Source organism: Meriones unguiculatus, chromosome 20 (genome assembly GCF_030254825.1).
Source record: "Meriones unguiculatus strain TT.TT164.6M chromosome 20, Bangor_MerUng_6.1, whole genome shotgun sequence".
NCBI lineage: Eukaryota > Metazoa > Chordata > Mammalia > Rodentia > Muridae > Meriones > Meriones unguiculatus.
The window spans coordinates 56,624,297-56,650,898 of record NC_083367.1 but is presented as its reverse complement, the minus strand read 5'-3'; the positions used below and the strand labels follow the sequence as shown (position 1 = coordinate 56,650,898).

The following is a 26,602-nucleotide window of genomic DNA, read 5'->3' as shown; positions in this document are numbered from 1 at the left end:
CCCCCCCCACACACACACACACTTCCCATCCCTCAAGATTAAGGATACCTGAAAAGGCAGCAGGTATTCCAGAAAGGCTGGCATTGAAGACCAGGGACAGATGGTTAGCTAAGCCACAAGCCAGCCGCTGTCCATCCCCTGTTTAAAAAAAAAAAATAAACAGTTCTGTACAATTGTAACATGGGAATCCCACAGATCAACTGACAAAGTGGAGACCGACCATTCAGATAAATAGTCATTTTCTCGGGCAGTGAAGAGTCTGAAACAACACCGGGCAAGGCTCACTGGCCTTTCACATGCCACCTTCCCCAGGGAAGTGTCAGACCCTGAACCAATACCTCACCAGGACCCTCACACTACCCTCTCCAAATCTCACAGAGTAGCTGAAACTGGAATGTTCCAGCCTTCTGTTCACAGAAGAAAAACAAAAGGGACTAAGCTCAGCCCCAGGCTGCAGGGCTTCTGTCAGTAAAAGCACTTTCACAGTGGTCAAAGACGGGGATCTTCACCAAATGTGCAACTTCATAGAAGCAAATACAGAAAATGTCAAAAGACACCCACTGACAGCACTGCACATTAGATTCTTCAAAAGGCATTTGTGTATAACTACCTGAAAATTAAAATTCATTAAGATAGAGTGATACATTGTAACTTTTAGATGACCCACCAAAAACACTTAAGAAGGAAAGGGCAGTCTGGTGATCTGAAACTGCCTGCACAAAGCCACGGGTACCCACAAGCAGCCACTCCACTCCCTTCAGACACTACCAAGAAAAATGTGAGAGACCACAGAAGAGCTCTGGGAAGGAAGGTACATTTGAGAACACGGCAGCACCTGGGGGGGAAGGGGGGCAAGAGCTGCTCTTCCCTATGAGACATGGTCCTCCTGAGGAAGGGACACAGTTCCCGGGCCGGTGCCAAGCCCACCTTGGGATGCCCCTGTGCTCACATCTCTAGCATCTGTCCAAGGAAAGCCATCTTTCCAGGCTCCTGCATGAAGGGAGAAAAGTATGTCTGTGCCACCCTTCCTGTGCTGCGGGGCTGGGGTGTCCTGTGATGGCCTCAGCAAGTACAACTGCAGCTGCACATCACTCCAGACCCACCCCATACTATGGAGCACCAGGACCAACATGGTAACTTATTTTGTTATCCACTTGACTACATCTGGAATCAACCAAAACCCAAGTAGCTGGGCACACCTCTGGGGTTTTCTGGATTGGATCATGTGAGGGAGAAAGACCCACCCTAAATCTAGGTCACACCTGTTGGCAACCCACATAAAAGGACATGAAAGAAGGAAGCATTTGCTTTTTGCATACTAGTCCCTCACTGGAAAGGTCATCTATCCCGCTGCTGAGGCTTTCCTGGTATTACTACCCACTTCTTTGGAATTTCAACACAACTGAGTAGATCAGCTGAGAACAACACCGGGCAAGGCTCACTGGCCTTTCACATGCCACCTTCCCCAGGGAAGTGTCAGACCCTGAACCAATACCTCACCAGGACCCTCACACTACCCTCCCCAAATCTCACAGAGTAGCTGAAACTGGAATGTTCCAGCCTTCTGTTCACAGAAGAAAAACAAAAGGGACTAAGCTCAGCCCCAGGCTGCAGGGCTTCTGTCAGTAAAAGCACTTTCACAGTGGTCAAAGACGGGGATCTTCACCAAATCCAGCTTTATAGCCTGAACAACTACTGGATTCTTGGCCTTTCAGTCAGGAGATAAGACATTGATGGACTAGCTGGATTAGTCTGTAAGCCACTCAGATATTTCCATTCTGTCAGTTCTGTTCCTCTCGATAATCCTGACTAATACAGCCAAGATTCATACCTGGAGAGTGGACAGAATCCAGCTGCAGGTAAGACAAAGTGACTCCAGCAACTTTACCTGAGAACTGCAGACAGCTCACAGCCACAGGCTCCTGGGCCACAGCAACTTGCCTGATGAGATTTCTGGGTAGGAAACTCTCCAAAGGGTACTCCCTACTTTAAGGAAAGTGATGGTAAAAGCCAAGAAATAATTTCAAGAGAGATTAGAAATAAACCAAAATTTAAGTATATTTCCCTCTACTTAGATACACCATTTTATATGGTTAAAACTGAAAAATCTACGAAAACTCTTATATCACAATCATGGATAACTCTTTAAAACAAATCTGTATCCTATATTGTCAAAGACAGGTATCTTTCTAGGTTTGTGTGTAGGATAAGCATGTGCAGGTACACATGTGTGGGGCAAGTACACGTGTGCATTTACAAGGAGGCCAGAAGTCACCCGCAGGCGTCATTCTTCAGTGAATCCTCCTGTTTCCTTCCCTCAATATCACGCTTATAGGCATACATGCAAGCTTTTATGTGGGTGTTAAGGATTCTAATTCAGGCCCTCTTATTTGCACAACAAGCACTCTTAGGCACTAAGCCAACTTCCAAGCCCGTTTCATAGACTATGGGTTGGTATTATAAAACTAGTTACAGGTACTCTTCAACTTACAGTAGAGTCATGGCTAGATGATGTTAAACCATCATAAGCTGAAAATACCTTAAGTTAAAAATGCACTTTGCACACCTAACTAGAGATCAACAGGACTCAATTTAACCTTCTATGAACCTGCCCAGACACTCCCATAAGCCCACTGCAGGCACAAAGACCTAATACAAAGCCTGTTCATAACAAGCAGTGACACTCTGGAAAGCTGGCATCATCTTTCACCAACAACAGCACTCAGGAGAGAGGATCCTGACTGTCACCCAGGCAGCCCAGTGGAGCTGGCCCTAGTGGCAGGAGTGTGGGCGTGACTTCGGGAAAGCCGACCCCGCAACTAGTGTGCCGATGGGTGGCACGGTCACAGAGGTGATCCCCCACCCCAACCCCTGTCACCTCTGGCAGTCACCAGCTGCAGGACTCAGGCGAGCAGGCCCTGTACCCCACCTGGGCAGCACAGTAAAGCTGGCCCTGGTTGAGGGGGTGTAGGTGAGCCAGCCCCAAGGACAGAGCAAGGGAGAGCCATGTTGAGGGATAGTTTGTGTACTGTGTATTCAGATGCTCATATATGTGGACACTCAAATGCACTCACACACACGTGCACTTAAAAGGAAATCTAGACTTAAAGTAAATACATTCTGCCATTTGTAGCAAACTGAGTGATAACCAATGAATATTAAGCAAAATATGCCAGATGCAGAACCTCAAATACTATATGTTCTTTCTCATGTACAAGTCTGAAAAAAAAAATAGAAAATGTTGACCTGGATTAGAATAGTGATGACTCTAGAGATGATATAGTGAGAGCAGTAGATAAAAGCAGGTCAGTTTCATCAGGGATCGCTGTGTATATGTGTTAAACCACCACATTAAGCCCCTGTAATAGGTCCAACTGACAAAAGTCAATCACAAACACTCAATGTTCCAGTAAACATTTCTGTAAAAATAGTCAGTGGGTGTGGGGTACATAAAAATGAGTGTTAAGTGAGGAAGCCCATAATCTCTCTTTTCATTATATATCTTAAGTTCAGCCTGAGACAAGCTCAAGGCCCAGACTCTCTTTGCACAGACATTCAGGCTATGTTTGCAGCATGTCTGGGTCAATAAACCAGCAATGGCCACCAGAAGCAGCATCAACTCTGTGGCTGCCTGCTCTGCCGTCACTGTGACCTGAAATGCTTCTCAGAGGTGGGCAGCTCTCAGACACAGTATTTTCCTACAATTGCATTTTAGCAAAAATTCACTATTTCAAAACTAACTACCTAATAAAAAGGCAGACTGTCCAAAATTTTTCTAAAACAAGACAACCATCTATGATTTAAAGGATGCATGTCAATGACATATTTGTATTAATATTTATGTGTCTATAGTCTTATATCTGTTTAAAAATTATGAAAGCACTTTAAGAGTACTTCTAAGTCACTTCAGTTTTACCTAATACATGCACTCAATTACTTACCATTTGTAATTGTTCTTGCATTTTGAAGATCTTTTACTATTATGCTTGATGTTAGTCTTTGGAGAAAACATAGTTCCACTGGAAGGAAAACACATATACACATATGTATTTATCACTCTCAACAATTAGAATTCTAAATTTCTTAATACATTTACATTTTATAAGGAAAATTGAACATATACAAACTTATATAATTTTTTCAGCTGGAGAGCAAGAACAGTCACTCACCCTGACTCACATGTGTCACAGTGCTACACACCTCCTCCTTGGTGACCCTATCTAATGCTTCTCAACTAAGAGTCCCAGGGCAGCATCGGGACTACCACCATCCGGTGTGGATCCTCAGAACCCACACCCGACCTCACAGATGAAAATGCTGCGTTGTTTTTCTAAGGCATGAATTCGCAATCCATCCATCAACCATCATCCACTCAGGAAGTGTCTTCTCTGGCCGCATTATCATCTGTGAAGTTCATGCTCAAAACTGTACTATGCAATCAAATTTAAAATCAACATACAAAAATTTCCTGTTGTTTTCAGTAGATTTAAGGTTTTGTATTGACTGTGGTCATAGCTATCCTGGAGTTTATGTGACCAGTAGGCCACTGCTGGGACACATGTGTGGCTTCATCTTTCTATCTATTCATCTTTCTTTCCATCTAGTGCTCTCTCTCCCCATCTACCCATCTCTCTACCTATCCATCCCTCCTTTTATCCACCTGCCATCTGCTCCTGATTGTCTTGAGGATTTGAGAAGCCAAGTGCTGCCCCTGTGCACAGAACAGACAAGAAGTGAAACAGCATCCATACTCATTGCCACTGGGGAAAGACAAAGAGCGAGGTAGGTAAGGATGGTAGAGCTACAGTTGCACACAGGATGGCCTAGGTCAGAGGCCCAGAAAAAAAAAAAAAAGGCCTGCACAGGGTCTCAAAGCTGAGGATAGAGTGGGTGGGTAAGAGGAAAGGTTAGGTAAGAACATCAAATGGGAGAAAACATACATGCCACCAAAACCCTGCCACATGCTCTAAGTGAAGGGAGCCAGTGGGTAGCTGGGACTCCGCAGTTAAAGGATGGCGTGACTCACTATACAGAAAAATAGATTTGCCTTTGAAGGACCTGAGGCTCTTGAAGACTTTGAGGCAGTTTCTTCTATACCATGATGCTTTGTGCTTCATGGTCTATAGCTAGCCTCATCATCAGACTTGCTACTTCAGATCTTAAATGTCCTTAGTTTTAACACCCTGACACACACACACACACACAGAGAGAGAGAGAGAGAGAGAGAGAGAGAGAGAGAGAGAGAGAGAAATTTGAGAGTGAATAGGCTCAAAAAAATGTAAGGTGTTTAGTCAGGCCTTAGTGGGCTACATCCAAATGATGTAATACCTTTCTCCAGACCTCACAGATGAAAATGCCACCATATTCTCACTCACCACACCCAACCTTACGATTTGACACAAACACAAGGAGCTGAGAGAGGTCAGCAGCCAGCAGGTATTTAACAAGTAGCAGCTGTATAGCTGCTACCCTTATGGTGACTGTGGCATTCTGAGGTCTAGCCTACGTTACAATAGGTCCCTGACCACCCCAAGACACATTAGTATCCACATTAAACCCCATCCCAGTAGTATGCTTGCAGGTCTATTCTGACACTGACACAAGAGACATGATGGCTGGTACTTACTGTGGTGCTGATGTATAGCCAGATGACCTAATTTTAGTATGGAAAACCAGGGGCCGGTCCTCCATGACACTCTTCACGGCTGTACATGAAGTAAAAGAAGCAGCATGTGTTTAAGATTATAATTTCACTGTCCCAGAAAAACAGTCTCCCAAAACATTCAAAACAAAATGACCTTCTGGCCCATGAAGTAAAGAGGCTCCACACAGAAGTTAAGCCAAAAATTCATCAAGGAAATTAAAGGTATAGAAAATAATACAAACTATACTAAGCCATACTGTGGTGTAACACCATGTATTTCTTTTCTTTCTCACTCTCTCTATTTTTGTTGTTGTTTTGGTTGTTTGTGGCTTGCTTCTTTCTTTCTTTCTTTCTTTCTTTCTTTTGGTGGGGAGGTGGGGGACAGGTTTTCTCTGCATAACAGTCCCATCTGTTCTGGAACTCACTGTATACACCAGGCTGGCTTTGAACTCACAGAGGTCCAACTGTCTCTGCCTCCTCAGTGTTGGAAGTAAAGGCCTGTGGCATCATGCCTGGATAATAGCATGTGATACAAATGCATTTGGACTACAGTCTAGTACAGGGTCCTGTTGGAAGAACTCAGGAATGGACCACAGCACAAAGACTCAACCTGACAGGAATTCCACTGGGGCAGGAGAGAGAGCAGGGAGATAAACAAAAAGAGCCATGGTGCAAACAGGGGCAGGCCACCTGCCCCACAGAGCAAATTCAAGGGTTTTATGACTTTCTATACCTCAGAATTGGGGCTCTGGATGATTGGGGCCCTAAAAACACAAAGGAGGTTCAGTGCCTCATCTAAGCCAGGCTAGAGAACTGAAGGAGGCCAATCCAGTAGCTAGAGGTAAAAGGCAAGAATACATGTAGATGAGGTGTGTGTATACAGAATGCATCAGTGAAACTGACTGGGGCCTTCATCTTCTTAAGTCATTCAAGAGATTTTACAAGACCGAGTTTATACTGGTCATTGAAGGGAAAACAAGGAAGCATAAATCATCAATGATGCCTACATAATATAAATAACTGGGATATAGTGAATTCTGCCATCTTAACATGGAAGTTAACTTTAAAATATATAGTGGAAAAATCAATATGAGGACTATTTGCCTATAAAAGGAACTTTTATTCTCTGTTTCAATTGCTCTCTCAGAGGTTTATTGCCTCCATCTGCTAATCTAGGCCTGGTCCTGGAGTCTTCTAGCCTCTGAACAATCTAACCTAGGCCTAGAATGTTTTCAGCCTCTGAGAATTACTGCTTAATAAGCTCACCCTTTCTTGTTCTGAGCTCTGGGATGGCTGGTTCAATTCAGCTCTTCTGGCTCAAATTCCACTCCCAGCTAACATATTCAATCTCACTTTTCTCTCAGCCTCTGAATTCCTCTGCTTGGTCTCAAACTAACTCTGACAATCTGCTCAGATCTCCTGGCTCCTTCTCATTTTCTGTCTTATTCAGTCTTTACCTGAGTTTGCTTGTTTTCTTTCTCTCTCTCTCTCTTAACTAGGGGTTGCATCAAAATTGATAAAGATCTGATCCAAATGAAAGGCACAACTCAAGGAACAGATGCAGAAAAACAGCAATGCAGATGACACAGAAAGCAGATCCTCCTGCATGGAGACAGCTTAACAAATTGAAGAGGGACAGATAGTTCATCAGACTAGCAGACTGGAAAACCTTGACGCTGAAATGGACTGTTGTTGATGATCAGGACTGCATCTATGGAGGATCATCGCATCAATGGCTGAGTGGATCTCCATAAGGCCATTTGGACTGTTAAGTTTGTGTGATTTATGATTTGCTTTTATTGTAAATGTTAAACTGTATGCAATTTTTAGCTTAAACAGAAAGGAAGAAGTTGTAGAGAAATTTTAACTTGGAATATGGCTGCTCTGGCAAAAAAAAAAAAAAAAAAAAAAAAAATCACATCCAAAGACCTTCTAGGTCTGTGTAATCGGCTGGAATACAAACACATCTTTAATTCAGGATACAGAGGCAAGCAGATCTGAGTTCAAGGCCTGCCTGCTATAGAACAAGTATTATGTAAAGAAAAGCTTAAGTCCAGGCTTGGTGGTACATACCTTTATCTCAAACAATGAAGGTAAAGTTAGTTTGTAGAAGGAAGCACCCATGTTTGAGTGATATCTAATTAAGTGGCAGAAACAGTGACGAATCAGAGAAAGACTTGACAGAATAGGATATGCCCAACTCTGGAAAGAAAAGAGAGGAAAGGAAAGTTTCTTAAGGGGTAACATAGAGAGAGGAGGCAGTTTTACCAGAACAGTAATAAAGAGACGAGTTGTAGAGAAAAAACTCACATGAAGACTGAATGAGCCAGAGATTGAGGAGGAGCCAGGAGATTAGAGTTAGTCTGAGGCAAAGCAGAGCAATTTGGGAAAGAGAAGCCAGAATGAATAAGTCAGCTGGGAGAGGAGTTTGAGCCAGAACAGCTGAGCTCAGCCAGCTTTGAGCTCAGAAAGAACTAGAAAGGGTGAGCTTATTCAGCAGTAAGTCTCAGAGGCTGAAAACATTCTAGGCCTAGATTAGATTGTATGGAGGCTAGAAGCTTCCAGGACTGGGCCTAGGTTAGACAGAGGCCAAAAGAAAGCCTCTGAGACAACAATGGAAACAGGCAAATAAAGGTTCTTTTTACAATTTACAACAAACCATTCAGAACCTATTTTTAGATCATCAAAAATAATTTAAAACAGACTGGCTAATACAAGAAATCACTTCTAGTTGTGACAGACTGTTATTGTGGCTAGATATTAAGAAACATACACCGAAACGTGCATGATGTGGCACCATTCTGTGCGAACATTCAGGGCCCACCACAGGAACCACTGCAAGTCCCCAGGAAATCACAGCAGCACTGAGACATGCCTTGAGCTCCTGTGAATTATGCCTCACTCAGGTGGATAAGAGTGGAGCATACTCCCCACCAGAGACGACGTGCAATAAACCTGAGGGGCAGCGGCAGCGGCAGGTTTCTCTTTTGGCACATGGGAATTCACAAAGTGATTCAGCCATGCTGACTGTGAGGGGAGCTGGCTCCCTCGGCATGTGTTTCAGAATGTGTTATACTAACCATGCCGTTTGGTATTAGCAGGCTTAGAATTTTTTTTCTTAATTATTCCAAAATACAGTGGAGAAGTTGGTAGGACATGGCCGCTAAAATAAAAATAAGCACATGGTGAGAGAAAACAATGACATTATAGAACTGTTCCAATGAAACACATTTTTTAAGGACATTGTAAAATTAACTCACGTAAGTATACATGTACAATATTTGGAAATTAAAATACCAAGGTTGTTATCTTCATGAGAAAAATATTGACACACTATTATGAAAGTGCTATTTTATAATTTATATTCTACTTTGAAATAAACTAGTATTAATAAACTATGAACCATTTAGGTTTGAGTAAAATAAAATCATAGCATAAAAAATAGTTCATTTAGCATTAGTATGGTTGAAAGTTTCCAATTTTTACCTTTATTTCTTTATATGAAAAAGGCCTAAAATGCTGCTACATGGTAAGCACTCACGTGCAATGCAATATGCAAAAAGACTGTACCTTGCCAGCACCTGAAGCGTCCTTCCTGTACCAGGGTACTGCTGAGAGCTCAGCAGAGCAGCCAGGTTGATTTCCAACACGGCAATCTTGTTCCCAAACATAGATGAAAGTATGCAAAATGCCTAAGAGACACTTAAAAGATTAGCCGCATGCCTGGACCAGAGCCTTGTACATGTAGCCCATCTCTCCAGTCATGAACATAGCTTTAACAGTCGGATCGGCTTCACGTGAACAACAAGCCATAATCTCACATACAAAATATCACCAAGATTGTTATTAGAATGTTATTACAACGAAGAGGTACACATTCGAGCACAAACGAATGCAGCACTCACCTTGGGGCTGATGGCCTCCCTCATCACTGCACAGGACCCAGCAATGTGGACACTCAGGCTCTGAAATTCTTAATTGTTGAAGATAAATATTTGAAAGTTTGATAAATGGAAATAAGTAGTCGGCTCATTTGTTCAGCCTGAGTCATTTGTTCGGTACTAATTGTGCTATTAGAACCCACAGTTGGGGATACATAGTCAGCTTGTGAGGAATCTAGCCATGGGCCAGAACACAAGCATGCAGGGGGAGAAAGGCTGTGAATGCTGGCAGGGACTGCAGCCAGAATCCACAGCTGAGAGGAAGCATGGTTGACAGTGACAAAGAACCTCTGGGACAAGCAGCAAAGACAGGCCAGGGGAAGGAGACTTTTGTGCTGAAACGTATATTTACCCTGCTGAGGTCTGGAGAAGCCGGAAACGGCAGAATAATGATGTTTTCAGAGCACCTGACAAGAACACAGTGTTACAGAGAACAGCACTGTGGGAAAGGATCAAGCAGGGTTCCCACTCACCATGAACAGTAGGCAAGCCTCAGAATCTACAGAGAGGGTGAAAACTTCACACTTAGGAGAACTCCCTGTCTTCCACACAGAAAGAACAGAACCAAGACACACAAGAGCATGGGGCTTCTGGGCAGGAGGGAGAGACTAAGAACACAGTGCTGGGGCGGGGAACTCCCTGTAGGTTGTCTAGACCCATGCCAAGCGTTTAGAGAGAACTGCCATCAGCACTGACAGAAACGTGTCAGGTCTCTCATAGGCCTGTGAGAGCCTATGCCTACATGCTGATCCATGTGTCTACATGCCTGACACGTATGGGGAAAGGACAGCCTCACAGGAGCCCCACAAAGATGGAAGGAGGGTGTCACAGGATCCTGATACACAAGGACAGCGGGAGCCTCACAGGACCCTGAGAGATATTCTTGAGAGATGGAGGTGTTGAATGTCCTTGAAGAGCAGAACTAAGGCTGCGTCCTTCACATCCCATAGCACAGGGGTCACTGATGGTCTGAGCAGGTGCCATGCGTGGTTACTGATAAACTTATCCTCAAATTTAATTGCCAGGCTTTCTACCCCAACCGTTTACTCCCATCCAGCTTTTTAAGAAAACCACCAAGTTAGAAGAGACAAATATAAAACATCATTGAATTCATGATCTCACCCTTGAAATGTAAAGTGGCCTCCAGTTCAAAGCTTGCCAAGTTTAGTATGAATAAAGCTGTTGAGCTTCCAATCCACAGGCATTTGGTATAGTCAGAAGAAAAACTAATCTTAAAAAGAAAGAAACAGAAAAACAAATATTCTTCAAGTTAGCTCCCAGCATCTCCCCAGCATTCCCGCTCCTCCATACAGTGAGGAAAGACACACTCTTGTGTGAATAAGCCAGAAGCTGTCTCCACTGGCACTTCAGCTAGTCACCTCTTCTCCCTTGGTTTAATTCTAGAACCGGGTGCTGAGTTTCAAGTTAGCCACTCCTATCTATTGGAAACAATTATCACCAATGGTTGTAGCATGGCCACTGCTCAATTCTGACCTATGTGGTTTGTACTTTCTTCTGAGTTCACAAAAGCAGTTGGTGCTAAGTCATTCAGAAGCCGACCAGATCATGGGAAGATCTGGGCATGTGCTCAGATCAATGTCACCATGATCCCTATGTCTGAAGGTGCTGCCAGTCACTTTATGAAAATAAAGGTAAGCTCAGAGAGGAGCTACCTTGTCCACATGGCAGAGCTCATCAGAAAGCAAACATGAGTCTATTTCTCCTAATAAGCCTCATTCCAGCTAGGTTTGCACTACGCAGTCCTCTCTCAGCTGCACTGTCCGTCCCCTGACTTTATGGGATTGATTTTAACAGCAGAGAAAAGAGTGAGTTAAGACTGTCATGTCACAATCCAAGAAAAAGTCCTAATACAGAGGTTCCATCTGCCCATATTTGGTTAGAAAAGTTATCTAATTCCTTTTGCTAACAAGGCTTGAATAAAACTGACAAAATTTACTAAATCTAAGACTTAAAATATTCATTTTAAGGAATACTTACAACAGTAAATAATAATAAGACAGATACAAAACTAGGCATTTACTTCAACCATTCATAAAACTGACTTTAATGCTCACTTGAGACAGTTAGAAGGCTTTCTGCCTATGGCTTTGGCCCTGTCATCATACGTACACTCCACACGGGGAACCTGGCAGGCAGAGATCACAGTGTGCCAGGCTCAGGACAGGGAATGTTGCTTCAGCTTCTCCGCTCTTATCTTCCTCATGTCCGGAGTGGTAGTGACTGTCTTCTAGGGAACAGAGTTATTGATTACCTAAGAAACAATGTTGCTCAGCAATCAACTAATAAAAAAGAACAGGAGCTTGAGAGATGGCTCAGTGGTTAAGAGCACAGGCTGCTCTTCCAGAGGTCCTGAGTTCAATTCTCAGCAACTACATGGTGGCTCACAACCATCTGTAATGACGTCTGACTCCCTCTTCTGATATACTGAAGATAGATACATATACATAAAAATAAATAAAAATATTTCAAAAAAAGCAAATGCAGGATGTCTCAGAAATACATGTTGATAACATGAATCATAAATAAAAAACGTTGGACTTTGAAGACTAAAAAAAATAAGGCTGAAAATCAAAACTGCCCCTAGATTGAGTCTTTATGGGATACAGAATGCAAATGGGGAGAGAGACTGTCAATGCAAAGAGGTTAGTGTTACCACTCCTAAAATGGACCTAAGATGCAGGAAAAAAATGAGTGACTATAAAAGAAATAACTGAAATCATGGCTTAATACATTTGAGGAAAAAGAGATATACTGGTAAGGACAGTAATTTCTGACCTATTTTTAAAAAACCATTTAAAGCCACACAAAAAACAAACTAAAGAAAGAATGAATATCCATAAGATGAACCATTTAGGGCAGGAAAGTAACATCTGGCCTCACTGAGTGAGGGCCAGATCCCCAGTGAGTACAGATCCTTCAGTGACCTGCAGCAGGTGAGTGAGATGTGGAGGAGGCTTATATGGACAAGTGGGAGCAATTGTGGACAGCAGAGCTGTTGAGGAGCTGAGGGGAGTAGCTAAGGATGCTGTGATGTGCAGGGTGTGGGTTTGTGAGAAAGGAGCAGGAGTCAAGGCAGGATCTGAGACCTGACGGGGAGATGGGTCAGCATTTGAAACTAAAACAGAGGCAACACCCTGAGGGACAAGGGACCAGTTTGCTCAGACGCACCACTCCTAATGGCTGTGGGGCCTGCTCTTCTCCTGCATTCATGACAACCCAGGGGTCTTTGTGCTCCCATTCTCATAGTCTCTGTCTGTGAGCCAGCCTCCAGCCCGGGCCACAGAACCTCAGTGATGTCAGAGGTCAGGACCCTCACCCTTTCCCAAAAAAATGAAACTTCCCTTGAATTCTTTCCCACTCTGACAACAGAGATCCTGGTGTGTGCCCTTGAGTCTTGTGTCCATGCAGGAGACCTATAGGGCACAAGAAGCACACCTGGCAGGCTGCACTGCCCAGCTGTCATTCTTCTGGTGAAGAAAGTCTCATTTTTCTTCCTTAGGTTTACATGTGCCACACAGTGGTAGTGATACGTCTCCATCAAACTGAAGATCCACAGCTACAAAAGCAAAATATGTCAATACAAGTCTCTTTCAAGAAGTAATAGTTACTATAAAAGCCAAAGGAGAGTGAGCAGGGCAGATAACAGCCTCAGATATGCTCTTGGGCTCTCTCAGACACTTGGACTGTCCTGAATGTTGCATTTAGTCCCTCCTTGAAAGCTGCACAGCTTCCAAGTAGGTGGTTATGGGGAAGTTTGTCCAGAACCTTAGGTCAGACACAGCTGTGATTAACTGTCATACAGAGCCACCTATGGGGTCCCAAGGTCACTGTTGCCTATACAGCACATGCCACAGCCTTTGAGCTGCGAGCACTTCTACCATGCTCCTGAGCCCTGGCACACACAATAATGGCAGTTGAATTTATGAAAAAGAAAATAAACTATCATAACTTCCCAAAGTATATCTTCATCATATTTATATCAGCAGCACCTTTGTAATATAAACCTAAAGTGTTTACATTTTTAAAAAATTGAAATAAATGTCATGTTTTAAAATCATACAAAGAGGATGCTAATGGCTGAGCAAGTAATTCTAACTTTTGCTACATTCGAATACTGCACAGCATTTTTAAACATGCAGATCAAGGTCCCCTTTGCTGATGAAAGGCCCTCAAGCCCCACCACTGAGATGCACGGTGGGACAAAGCCTGGCACACTGCAGGTGACAACATGAAACAGACACCTCGCACAGGGCTCTCACCTGACCATCAGCACTGCCAGTGACCAGCTGTCGGTTTTCTTCATTGATAAGCAAGTTCAGGAGAGGGTAAGCTGTGGAGGGAACATAGGACATCAGGATGGAAGGAGCTTCTTCTACTCCACTTAGCACTATTCTGATCTTCATACCAGGAGGCAAATTTACAAGTAAATTTGGAAACATTTATGAGCAAGAGAAAGAAAAAAAGGAATGTTGTCCCAAATCAGAAGAATGGTAGCTATGAGTTGTACAGCTTCTGGTGGATCCTGGTGAGTTCCATCCCATAGGCCCACCCTAAGCAGATCCAGAGCAACTGTCAACAGCCTAGAGGAAGAGAGCACAGTTCAGCTAGCTCTTCTAACCAGGCAGAGCAGTTCCTGTAGGCTAACAACAATGAAATGATGAGCTTAGTAATAAAAAGAGCAGTTAAGTGGCTATCTTAACTTTAAATAAAAAGAACTCTCCAAAATTTAATTTTATTTAAACTGTAGCCTGAAACAATCAAGAATTTGGAAGAAATTAGATAAACAGAGGCTGGGAAGCACTGTATGCCCTAACTAAGCTGTAAATGGCATCATGCTGAGTCCACAGCAGTCTACAATTTTGTTCTCCAATCAAAATTCTTCCATAAGATTGTCTTCAGAAAATCGAACGAACTTCTAGAAAAAATGTGCCCAAGCTTGGTCACAACTCCAGGCTGTCAGAATACAATAGTCTGCATGTGGGTAACTGACCTCAAAATGTTTCCTCTTAGAAAAACACAACAGTAACTCCAGCAGGACACCAAGGCATCTGTGTTTTCCCTAAGTTACATTTTTTTTATGCCACTTACAAGAAGCCTCTCAGAGGAAAGTAAAGAGCAGCTAGCATTGGTCTTCCTGCTCTCCCAGAACACTGGTGGATGTATATGGAACATGGGAGGGACTCCAGAAGCATGACATGCAGGAAAGAAACACAGTACCCCAGGTGAAATGTTCCCCAGAAGTCACACACAACACCCCCAGGCTCCAGGACTGCCAGGCCATAGAAATTGGTCACACATCTCAATAATCAGGTATCGGTTCCATTTCCCACCAAAGACTGACAAAATCAACAATTATCCTAGAATTCATAAGGTGACAAATGCTTCCAGCCTAATCAATGGATCTTATGCTGCCCAGTCCCCCACTCACTGGTGAAGAAGGTGTCCCTCCAAACTTTACCAGCTCTGGGCCCCTCTCCAGGGTGGAAGAGGGCACTCTCCTGTGTTGGGCACTTTATGTGAGAGCCAACCTACTCTACATACTTACCTGAAACACCAGCTCAGAAACCAAACTGAAATTCACCCACTCAGTAGACAGAAGAAAATCAATTCTGTCTGGTTCATTATACACACATTTCTGAATGGCTCCTCACAGATGATACTGCTGATTCTAACTACTGTTTGTTACACCTCTGTCTCTGGGTAACAGCCACACCAGGAGAGTTTGCACAGCCTACTCAGCTGGAATGTAAAACAATCTTTGATTTACCTGTTAAGATGGATGAGCTGTATATCAAGGATCCCTCACAATAGTCCCAGACCTTTAAATGAAAGACATTTCTTTAAGAGACATAAAATGTTGCTATTATTGCTAAGCCATGAACTAAAATTTTAAGCAATAAAAGTTAATCTATATAAATAACAATGAAAAGCTGAGTGTGGTGGCACACACCTGTAATCCTAGCACTCAGGAGGCAGAGGCAGGCGGATCTCTGTGAGTTCTGAGTTCCAGGCCAGCCTGGTCTAGGAAACAAGTCTAGACAGCCAAGGCTACACAGAGAAAGCCTGTCTTAGAAAATCAAAGAAAAAAGAAAAGATTTAAAATTTGCATACTGAATCACTACTCTATTAAAACCCAAGAATTAAGAATAATGATGAAAACATCCTGATTCTTACAAAGGATGGATTTAGGAGGATTGCAGACACACCTGAGAGAGAAAGCAATTCCTGGGTATACAATTAATACTCCAATGAGCAGCTTAGTGAAGAAGTGCCTGCATGTCCCTGGGTGTGTGCCCCAAACATAGATGGTGTTCACCCACAGAATAGCATTCCAACCATGACAGTCACATTTATTTGATGTATCCACCATCCTTTCTATGGTAGACACAGCTTCAAGGACAATTCAAAATGTCAACTCTCTTCATTCTCATGACTACCAGTGATACAAGAGGCCTGCTGTCAATTTGAAATGTAAGACAATTGAAGAGCAACATTGCTTATCCAAGTAGAACAACTTGAATTTCTGCTCCAACAGCTGCTGACTCAGAGAGGAAGTCCAGACCCACCCAGTGTCATCAAATATTTCAAAATGACCATAGACTGTATTCTCACAACTTCTGTGGTTTAATACACAGTTGTGAGTTTCAGCTTTTCCTTCAGGACAATGATAAATGTCCAAGGTTTGCTAGTAAAATCGTAGCAACACTAGCTAACTTGGGGCTGCTCAGAAGTGAACCTGCATTTTGCTCTGTCCTCTCACTGTGGTCACTAGGTCCTCAGCCACGGGTCATGAGGAAACATTGCAGATACACGTTGCTCCCTCTCGATTTAGATTTTTAAAAAGTCCTCACAGTTGTTCAATGCTGGAGACTCAAAAAATGCAAAAAGGAGTATCCAGTCCCAATAAAACATCAAAACTCCACTTCTCTATAGGTGAGGAAAATAGCCTCCTCAGGTACATCCTTTAAACCGTATTTATATTTATTTTATGTGTACGAGTGCTTTTCTTGCATGCATAAATGTATACCATAGATGTGCAGTGACCATGGAGGCCAGAATAGGGCATTGGATCTCCTGGAACTAGAATTCCACAGAGTTTTGAACAACTGTATGGGTTCTGTGACCAGAATCCTGGTGCTCTGCAGGAACACTGGTGCTCTTAACCACTGGGCCATCTTCTTTCCAGTTTTGTCATGTTTTATTACAAGAAAAACCCGTGAGGCAGTAGCAATCAAACAGCAGCAGCAATTTCCACAACATCCCTAACATCCCAAGCCATTGCTGCCCACCTTAAAGCTTCTGTCTTCAGATACAGAGATGAGGGTGTGTGCTTGCCAGGGACAGAACTCCACTGCTGTCACTGAGCCTTGATGGCCCTGCAGCTCCACCAGCACAGACTGCTTCTAGGATTTGAGAAAAAGCAAAAAAACAAAAAAACGTTATTCATAGAATTTTCTAGAATGACCAACATCAAGAAATCATAGTCCACCATAAAAAAGCAAGCTTGTTGAAATAAATCCTACAAGGCTGGGCAAAGGGCGTAGTGGGTAAAGGCCCTTGCCACCAAGCCTGAAGACAGAAAGTTCAGACCCTGGAACTTACTAGGGGAAGGAGAGAACCAACTCCAGAGTTGTCCTCTGACCTCCACACATGTGCTGTGGCACGCGTGCTCACATGCATGTGCACACAAACACACACACACCACAGAATGTTTTTAATTTAAAGAATAAATTCTATTTTACACATTGTTACTTCGAAATTTGAACCTGCCCTACCTATATCAACTTAAAAGCTAAAAATCTGATGCGCAAGCTCTGACAGAAGTACATCGTCTGTAAGTAAAAGTTAAGAACCAGCCACATCTGATCTGATACAAAACAGGAAGCTGACATCTTCTAGATTTCCTGTCATCTGTGGCTCTCTCTTAACAAGACACTCAACAGCCCGTACAGCTCAGGGTGACGGTAAGATGCTCAGCCTTTTACTATCTATTGTTCCTTTATGTCTGTGTCTTTCAGCTGTTTTTCTGTCATTGTATGCCTCTTATCAGTCTTCCCTCTACCACATACGTCTGTCTCTGCCTGCCTGTCTTTCTCTTTCCTCTACCACTATCTGAATGTACTTATCCTATCCTCTACCTCCCTTTGAAGCTATTCTCTAGCAAAGAGTAACTAAAACATAACAAGACAGCATGGCAACAGCACTATTTGAAAGGATTAGAAGGTGTGGCCTCATTGTAGGAAGTGTGTCACTGGGAATGAATGAATGGGCTTTAAGGTTTCAAAAGCCAATCCACACCAAGAGTCTTTCCGTCTCTGTCTGAGGACCAGGATGTAGGCCCCAGCTACTGCTCTAGCACCTTGTGTGCCTCCATGTTCCCTGCCATAATGATAATGAACTAAGCTCTGAAACTGTAAGAGCAAGTTTGCAACCAAATGCTTTCTTATATCGGAGTCGCCTTGGTCACGGTGTCCCTTTATAGCAATAGAACAGTGACTAAGACATGCTGTATCCCCAAATGTTTCACATATCCTAGGGCCTAGGATAACCACCTGATGATTCTTGGCTAACATCTTTCCTTACCTAAAAGTTTTAAAGTAGATAGCAAAGAAAGCCATAGAAGGCAAAGTACTTCATTACCTGTACTGACCTGGAAAATGAGAAACACAGCTATTCCAGGCATTGGACACTCTCCCATGAAGCGGGGAAGCGGAGGCTCCTCCCTCTCTCCAGAGAGATTTATAACCCCCAGCACTGCCTTACCACAGCTCAAGCACCAGTGCCCAACAAACGTTGGTTTGGAAGTCCCCAACCTAGGAGACATTTACTTTTGTCTAAACTGCAGCGAGAAGCAAGAGAAAGATCTGAGCCACAGTGGAAAAGGGATGTTTGACACACAGGCAGCTGAAGCACTGTGTTATGAAGATTCTTTGGGCACTCCTAACACAGGACCCTGCTCAAGAAAGAACTATTTCGGCAAATGTGTCTGCTGAAAGTTAGCCCTGACACATTCGTGCAAACAGCATTTCCGGCGGGTTATCAATTATAAGATTAAGATGTTTTTCTTGGTTTCCCTACTACATCTTTACAAAATACACTGAATAAAACTGCCATTTTAAAAGGGAAGCCCACCTGAAATACACCCCCAAATGTACGCTCAGTACCTCCACAGTGTGTCATTCTTACCTCTACATCCAGCACAGAGATTTTATTTCCAACACACACTGCAACAGCACGATCATCCAGACTAAATCTCAAACACAACACTTTTTGTAGAAGGGATCCCAGAATAGTCCCTCGAGGAGTCAGTCCTAGAGAAAATTTCAGATATTAGCGTCAGAAGAATGTGTCCTGTGCAGTTCTCTGCTCTAGAGGTACAGGCAGAGGAACAATGATCTGGTATATGATAACGGAACACGGTCTTTTTCCTGAGGCCTCTCAGTACAGGACCAAGGTCATAAGGAAACTAGTCTCCAGGGGGCCATGAGTACCCAGAATTGCTGCACAGAGCAAGCTTGTCACCCAGCACTTCTGTGTCCATTACCATCCCTGCTCTGGCAGTGACACACGCTGACCAGTGTGGGGAGCAGGAGACAGTGTGCCACAACCCTGGCCTCTGAAGCTCTTACCACAAAGACAACATTTCCATACAGCCTGCGGGTACCTGGGCAACGATGCAAAACTTGCAGAGAAGATTCAAGTGCAGCCACACTAGCCAGGCCAGAATTGTAAGAGAAGATAATCTGGTACCTGCCATCTTCCCTGAGCCTTGGAAGCCACTGTTATACAGCACAGATATGTCACCGTCAACCAAAAGACCCTGTGTGGTGGCTAATCTTAGTCTTCACTTGACTACATCTGTAATCAACTAAAACCCAAGCAGCTCGGCACATTTGTAAAAGATTTTCTTGACTGGAGCTTGTGTCTTAAGTACTTATAGATATGAGAGAGATACCCAAGGTGAGTCCGAGTTTAAAGATAAAATAAATGGAACTCATTCATGGATTGGAAATAGAGTGAGCTGATGGTCTAACCCGAGCAACTGAAAGATTGGGCCCTGAGAGCCCAGACAGAAAGACAGCAAGAGGAGGATCTGTGTGGCAGGAGTGGCGGTGGTCTACAATGGTCTTAGACATGACAAGGAATTTCCAGCAGTAAGTATCTGAAGACTAAATTAGGAGAAGGTCCACACAGAAAGAAAGGCATGAGCCATCTGCACACAAATGGTTGAGTAAAATCACAATTCAAGCAGCAGACCTAAAAATGGTATGAACAGAGCTACCCACAATGCACCAGAAACCAAATACAATTAGGCTCCAAATCCTGCATGATACAAGAGAGCTACACTGAGAGCTTATAGCTTTCAGGAGGTACTCTCCCTTCAGACCCATAATGCAAGCTATCCTCACCCACAGGAGCTTCAGAATACTAGATTAGACATGGGAACAATTTATAAGGGTGCCATGTCAGATGCCAAAGTGAACACTGATGCTATTTCAGAACCAGACCACCCATGTGAGGAACCGAAAACAATGTTAACCATGAACATGGAAAAACCTCAGAGAACACTCTACAATACAGACAGCTGTGGCTCCAAGGCCTCAGGAGTACAGTTGCTCTAAAACCATCTACTTACAGCCACAAGAGTAGAACTCCTTCCAACACAGAGAACCATCTACCTACAGCCTCAGGAATGCAGCTCCTTCCAACAGAGAGGACCTAGATCCTTCACCACTATGTTTGCAGCATGAAACACAAAAAGCCCCTAGGATACCTATGCATGAGGTAAGGTACTCCATTCAGACTGTCCACAGATCCTCAGAGGTCTGCAATATGAATATTTAAAATAAGAAATACAGAATAAAGCCAGCAAGCCTCTGTATCAGCATATCACACAGCAGAGATCAGTGGAGCTAATGACAAGGTCCAACTAGACACCTGCAGCACTGAAGGGACTTAAAAGGTCCAACTCCTTGCTACAAACTATAGATGAGTCACTCCCTACATGGTACTAGGATTAAACCCATGATCTCCTCCTTGGTAGGTGTCTTAATTACGGTTTCTACTGCTGTGATAAAATGTGATGGCCAGAAGCAACTTAGGAGGAAAGGCTTATTTCAGCTTATAGCTTGTCGTTCACCATCCAGGGAAGTCGGGACAATAATTCAAAATAGGAACTAATGCTGAATCCATGAATGGACACTGCTTACTGATTTGCTTCTTGTGGCTTGATCAGTTTGCTTGCTTATATACTTCAGAACCACCTGTTCAAGAAGGAGCCATCACTGTGGGCTGGGCCCTTCTCGACCAATCATCCGTCAAGAAAATGTCCTGTTTGTTTGTCTAGAAGCCAAGATTATGGAGGCTTTTCCTCACCTGAGGCTCTCTCAGTTGACCTTGCCTGTGTGAAGATGAAAGTTATTACAGCAGGCAAGCCCTCTACCTACCACTAAATCTACCACAGACGCCTCCTCAGCACCTCTTCATTCAAAACACGAAGGCTGTTAAATTGGCTTATGTCTGCTTACCTTCTAGTGTCTTTTCTCTGCATTCAACCACATTCCACAGTATAATATAATCCTGTGATGCAGAGCAGAGTTGAAGTGGATCTGCTTGATTTCCAAAAACCACAGCAGTAATCAACTGATGGTGTCCTTGTAGGATGAGAAGCTTGAAAAACAAATAAGTTACTTATAACATCAAAAAGTATACAGAAAAACAATATAATTTCAAGCCTAAGCTTTTCAAATGTATTTATTACATGTTGACTTTTAATTAATTCATTAAAATTCCTGAATGCACTGTTGACCTTCATATCAACATGAAAAATACAGATAATCTAACAGAAAAAAAAAATCAAGAGAGTCCAGCAAACAAAAGGGGTGGTCCTTAAACACATACACCTGCAAAGTGAATATCTAAGTGGCCAATCAGCGTGCAGTAAGTTCATGTCAGAGATAGAACTTAGGGAACCCACTTGGACACTGAGCTGCCATAGGCTACATCTGTGCAGGGGTTCTAGGGTATCTCCATGCATGGTCCTTGGTTGGAGTATCAGTCTCAGAAAAGACACTTTGCCCAGATTTTTTAGTTCTGTTGCTCTCCTTGTGGAGCTTCTGTCCCCTGCAGGTCTTTCTATCTCCCCCTTCTTTCATAAGACTCCCTGCATCTTCCCAAAGTTTTGTTATGAGTCTCAGCATCTGCTTTGATACCCTGCTGGGTAGAGACTCTTGGAGGCCCCCTGTGGTAGGCTCCTGACCTGTTCTCTGTTTTCTCCCTCTTCCTATGTCCATCCCATTTGCCTTTATGAATGAGGATTAAGATCTTAACCAGGGTCTCCCTTCTTGCTTAACTTCTTCAGGTGTACAGATTTTAGTATGTTTATCCTATATTATATGTCTAATATCCGCTTATAAGTGAGTATATACCATATGTGTCATTCACTCAAGAATGTAAACTTGTACAACCACTTTGGAAATCATTCTGGCGCTTTCTCAGAAAATTGGGAGTAGTGATACCTCAAGATCCAGCTATACCACTCGTAGACATATATCCAAACTATGCTCAAGTATACAACAAGGACATTTGCTCAACCATGTTTGTAGCAGCTCTATTCGTGATAGCCAAAATCTGGAAACAACCTAGATGTCCCTCAATGGAGGAATGGATACAGAATTTGTGGTATATTTACACAATGGAATACTACCCAGCAATTAAAAAATCCTGGTAAGGCTGCACCCCTCTCAGGGAAAGGTGATCAAAGAGCAGGCCACTAAGTTCATTTCAAAGACAGTCCCTATTCCCATTCCTAGGGACATCATAAATATGAAAGTGTGCAACAGGAGACTGCTACACTCTCCAGCGATAGTCTGAAAGGACCCAGTGCAGAGAAGGTGTGGTCAGCCACAGCTCCGACCTTCACAGAGCTTGGCACAGCCACTTAAGACTCTCCTGGATATTATCTACTAAGTATGTGCTTCTCCTGTAACTCAGCCTTTTCCATATGGGTGCACCAGAAAATAGCAAATGAACAAACCAACAAATGAAGCCACTTTCCAGCAACAGCACAATGCTGTGAATAAAATACTGTGAAGCAACGAAAAGGATGCAGCACAGGACTCTCCTAAATACATGTGAACGAAAGAAGCTGCTGCAGAAGAACGCACAACCTGAAATTCCACTCACACAAAGTTTAAACAGGAGGTAAATGTGCCTCTGTCCAGAGGTCAAAATGGCATTGCGTTTAACGAAGACAGGGGGCCTGACCATAGTTTCCCAGGTGTACACTCTTGCATGGGACACTTAACATCTTATTCTTCATTGCAAAGTAAGAAAGCTCAAACTCAAATATAAATGAGTAAGATGGGCCTTTTTCTTGTTCATACTCTTATAAAGACTTTTAAAGAAAGTTAATTACAGACCATCTGCATTTTAAAAATAACAACTTAACATAATGGTTTTTCTTGTCAACATCGTTCTGCCATAGCTCATAGTTGTCTCCATGAAAGCCAATGTTTCCAGAACATGGGAGAAACAAATGGGCAGGGCAAGGTCTCTGCGACCCTAGACCTAACAAGAGCATGCTTGGTTTGTGACCTGCCTGGTGAGAAGGGCTCCACACACAGAGACGGTTCCCATCTAAAGGAAAAGCACAGTGCTGTGCGCTGCAGGCAAGTGGAGCGTGAGCTGCAGACTTCTGAGACTCAACCAGGTATCTCTCCACAACTATATCACTTGTGTGGCCATCTCTGGAGGTGTTGGAGGGCATCTCTGGAAGTGTTTCCGTTATCAGCCTGAAAATACAAAGCATGAGCAAGATGAGGGAGGCACAGCATGTGATTCACGTGAAAGTCTAGTTGACTCATCACTATTAGCATGCACACACATATAATACGTAACCACTCACCACCACCCCCCAAAAGGAAAAGGTACCAGGGAAAAACAATGTCCTCTACTTCTCTCCCTGACCCCCACTTCACAGGCCCTCCTCCATCTTCTGGGCCGACTGTGAAGGTGAACAGCCCCCTCCTAGTGACCTGGCCTGAAGAAGGACCCCTGCATAAGTAGAGTTGGTAACAAACTGCAATAGAAACCAGGAACCCCTGGAGCAGCATTCAAGTGTCCCTATGGCTCTGGATGTATTCAACCTCTGTGATGGAAGTAAAGTTACCATGGATTACGTAATCAGCGAGTCACGGCTAAGTCTCACCAAGCATAAATTGACAAACATGTTTTGATATTTTATTTACTTTATTAAATAGTTTAGTGAACATGACCACCGTAGACCTGTGTGGCAGGAGGCTAGAGGAATCCTTGATGCCATTCACCCCCACATCCCACTGTGGGCACAGACGTACTTAAAGGCACAGCCAACAGATTTTTAGTCATGCGGTTTCTGGTGCTCATCATGCCTATACCTTCCTACAAACAGCTGATCATGCCCCAGTCCATCCTTTAAAATTTTATTATCAGAAGGAAAAACACAAACCTCATTACTGAAAACTAAAAACAGTGGGATTTAAAGAAAATACAAAATAAAGGATCTGCTTAAAACTGGGCCCTAGATGCTCTATCAAGTGTGCTGAGTGAGTAGCCATGCTTGATGAAAGCGTGTGCCCTGTTCCTTCAGTGTCCGTTACAGATGAGCATAATTTATAGAAATGGCTGCCGCTGTTGGTCTTGTGGACTGTCAAACTACCTTCTAAGTCCTTGTCCATGTTCAGGAGCTAGTACTGCTCTCAGCTCTGCTCACAGAAGCTTCCTTCTGCGGGCTACAGCAGTAACTGTAGAGACTAAAAATAAGTGACTATTGACCAGCCATAAATGGGGAATCTATATTACTCCCTCCGTGGCTCAGGAAAATTCACTGAAGAGGAGGAAAGATGGTAAGAGATAGAGAAAGGAGTAGAAAGTGGTGGAACACAATCTTCTGGCCAGGACATGGCCAGTGCCCTCTTGAATCCACAGCATCTGTGATTACCTACATAAAACCGATCCTGTCAATATTCTTTCATGGGGGGAACATGAGGGGGTGGGGTCATGAGTTCCCACCTCTCCCTCAGGATTTATCAGTAGTTAATGGTTGCTGGGGGGAAAAGAGACATTTTCTTCAGTGGCTATATCACTGGTAATAAATAGTCCTTCAATCACACTCCTACAAACACTCATTGGGTCACAAAAAAAAAAAAAGAAACAAATAATATGAAAAATGGTAGTATTAACTGAGAAAAGGAATGGGATTACTCAGGGTGGGGAGGTGAATATGATCAAAACATATATGCATGTGTGAAAATGTCATAATAAAAGTCATCACTATGTCTGGTTAATACATGCAAATGAAAACATTTTTAAAATGGGAGAGAGCTGAGCATCAGTCACCTGTCAGCTTCCTGACCATCAATGCAATCTGACCAGCTACCTCACATTTCTGCCAGGCCCAGAATTCCATTTTCATACCACACATGTTCAACCATCTCCTCCTCCCTTGATGCCTCTTCTCCCATCCCCATGGCCCAACTCTAGTTTTCACATCTCTATAGCCTTCAAAGTTAAACAAATCTAAGAAACCAAAACCATAATCCGTATCAGAAGACACGCAATGTTTGACCTTCTGGGCCTGGGTTGTCCTAATGTGTTTTCCAGTTCCATTACTCTGTAAAATTCATTATTTTATTTTTCTTTACAATTGAATAATCTATTTTGCATACATGATTTTTATCCATTCATTGGTTAAGGGACATCTAGGCTGATTTCATTTACTACCTATTATGACTATAACAGCAATGAACATAGATGTTCCAGTATCTCTGCAGTAGGATATAAATCCAGATAGATAGATAGTTAGATACATACATTACATACATACATACAAAGAAACTGCCAGACTGATTTCCATAGCAGTTGCACAAATTTGCACTTCCACCAACCTGGATTAAGCATTCCCAATTTCCACATCCACACCAGCATTGTTGTCATGTGTATTCTTGATAAAGGCCACTGTGACTGGGGTGAGGTGGCATCTTAAAACAGTTTTAATCTGTACTTCCTAGGTAGCTAAGAACACCAACACTTTATTAGACATGTATAAACAAGTGAAGTTCTTTTGTGAACTGTGCACCTCCATGGCCCATTTTTAATGGGGTAGTTTTCTTGTTTAGTTCTTTGTACATTCCACATAATAATCCTGTCAAACATAAGGCTTGCATGGGTGAAAATCTTCCCTATGCCCTTATATGACATTAATGCTGAACTAGTAGTTTCAGAGTTTCAAAGAGCTCAGTTGTACAGCTCAAACTACCGCTGGTCTACTGAAGAACAAATGCCTATCAAAATGCAACACAAGAGCAGCACAGGCCATACCTGACACATGCAGGCAGCCAACGCGGGACAGGCTTGACAATGGCAGACACGTGTGCATAGCCGTGAGGGGCCTGCATGGCCACCATGCACCAGGGGCCCTGAACTGGCCCTCACCTTCAGGACACCTGCATCTTTCCTACTGCTCAAACGTTGGAAGAATCCTTCTGTTGCTTTGTGAACTAACAGTGTGATATAAACCAGAACATAAATTCTCCTATTTCCCCACACCCCAGCCACCGTGGCTTGGAAGGTTCTTTCTAGCTGGTGCTTTTGTTTCTTGGTTTGGTGCTAGAGTCTTCCATGCGCAGAATCTTGCTTGAAAAGGACAACACTTGTCTGACTGAAGGGGTGTAGATCAGTACCACTGAGGGCAGAAATCTGTAAGGCCTCACTAGCTATGGAAACAGGTATTTTGCTGACAGACATGGATAGACATCAAAAGTAGTAGAAGACAAGGAACAGGACAGGAGCCTTCCACAGAGGACCTCTGAAAGACTCTACCCATCAGGAGATACTGAGATACACAGCCAAACATTGGGCAGAGTGCCAGAATCCTTATTGAAGAAGAGGGAGATAGAAAGCCTGGAGGGAACTGGAACTTCACAAGGAGAACAACAGAGCCAAAATACCTGGGCCC

The 26,602-nt window shown here is 43.2% G+C and overlaps 1 protein-coding gene across 6 annotated transcripts in view; it reads right to left on the bottom strand.

Moving 5' to 3' along the window:
* Wdr27 (WD repeat domain 27) overlaps positions 1–26,602 on the bottom strand; it is an 87,278-nt gene that overhangs the window by 54,969 nt on the left and 5,707 nt on the right. For 4 of the 6 annotated variants that reach the window (XM_060373305.1, XM_060373309.1, XM_060373304.1 and 1 more), the window contains exons 2-17: positions 23,207–23,399; positions 21,135–21,276; positions 18,793–18,917; positions 16,896–17,009; positions 15,374–15,425; positions 13,866–13,936; positions 13,042–13,162; positions 11,716–11,833; positions 10,708–10,811; positions 9,550–9,617; positions 9,215–9,336; positions 8,725–8,807; positions 5,627–5,705; positions 3,942–4,019; positions 1,889–1,986; positions 49–138 (exon numbers count right to left, since the gene is read on the bottom strand). In XM_060373305.1, the coding sequence (XP_060229288.1) occupies positions 49–138; positions 1,889–1,986; positions 3,942–4,019; positions 5,627–5,705; positions 8,725–8,807; positions 9,215–9,336; positions 9,550–9,617; positions 10,708–10,811; positions 11,716–11,833; positions 13,042–13,162; positions 13,866–13,936; positions 15,374–15,425; positions 16,896–17,009; positions 18,793–18,917; positions 21,135–21,276; positions 23,207–23,374 (1,633 nt within the window). In that variant the 5' untranslated portion in view covers positions 23,375–23,399. The remainder of the gene's footprint in view (positions 1–48; positions 139–1,888; positions 1,987–3,941; positions 4,020–5,626; positions 5,706–8,724; positions 8,808–9,214; positions 9,337–9,549; positions 9,618–10,707; positions 10,812–11,715; positions 11,834–13,041; positions 13,163–13,865; positions 13,937–15,373; positions 15,426–16,895; positions 17,010–18,792; positions 18,918–21,134; positions 21,277–23,206; positions 23,400–26,602) is intronic. The other 2 variants (XM_060373307.1, XM_060373306.1) reach the window with 2 other exon arrangements.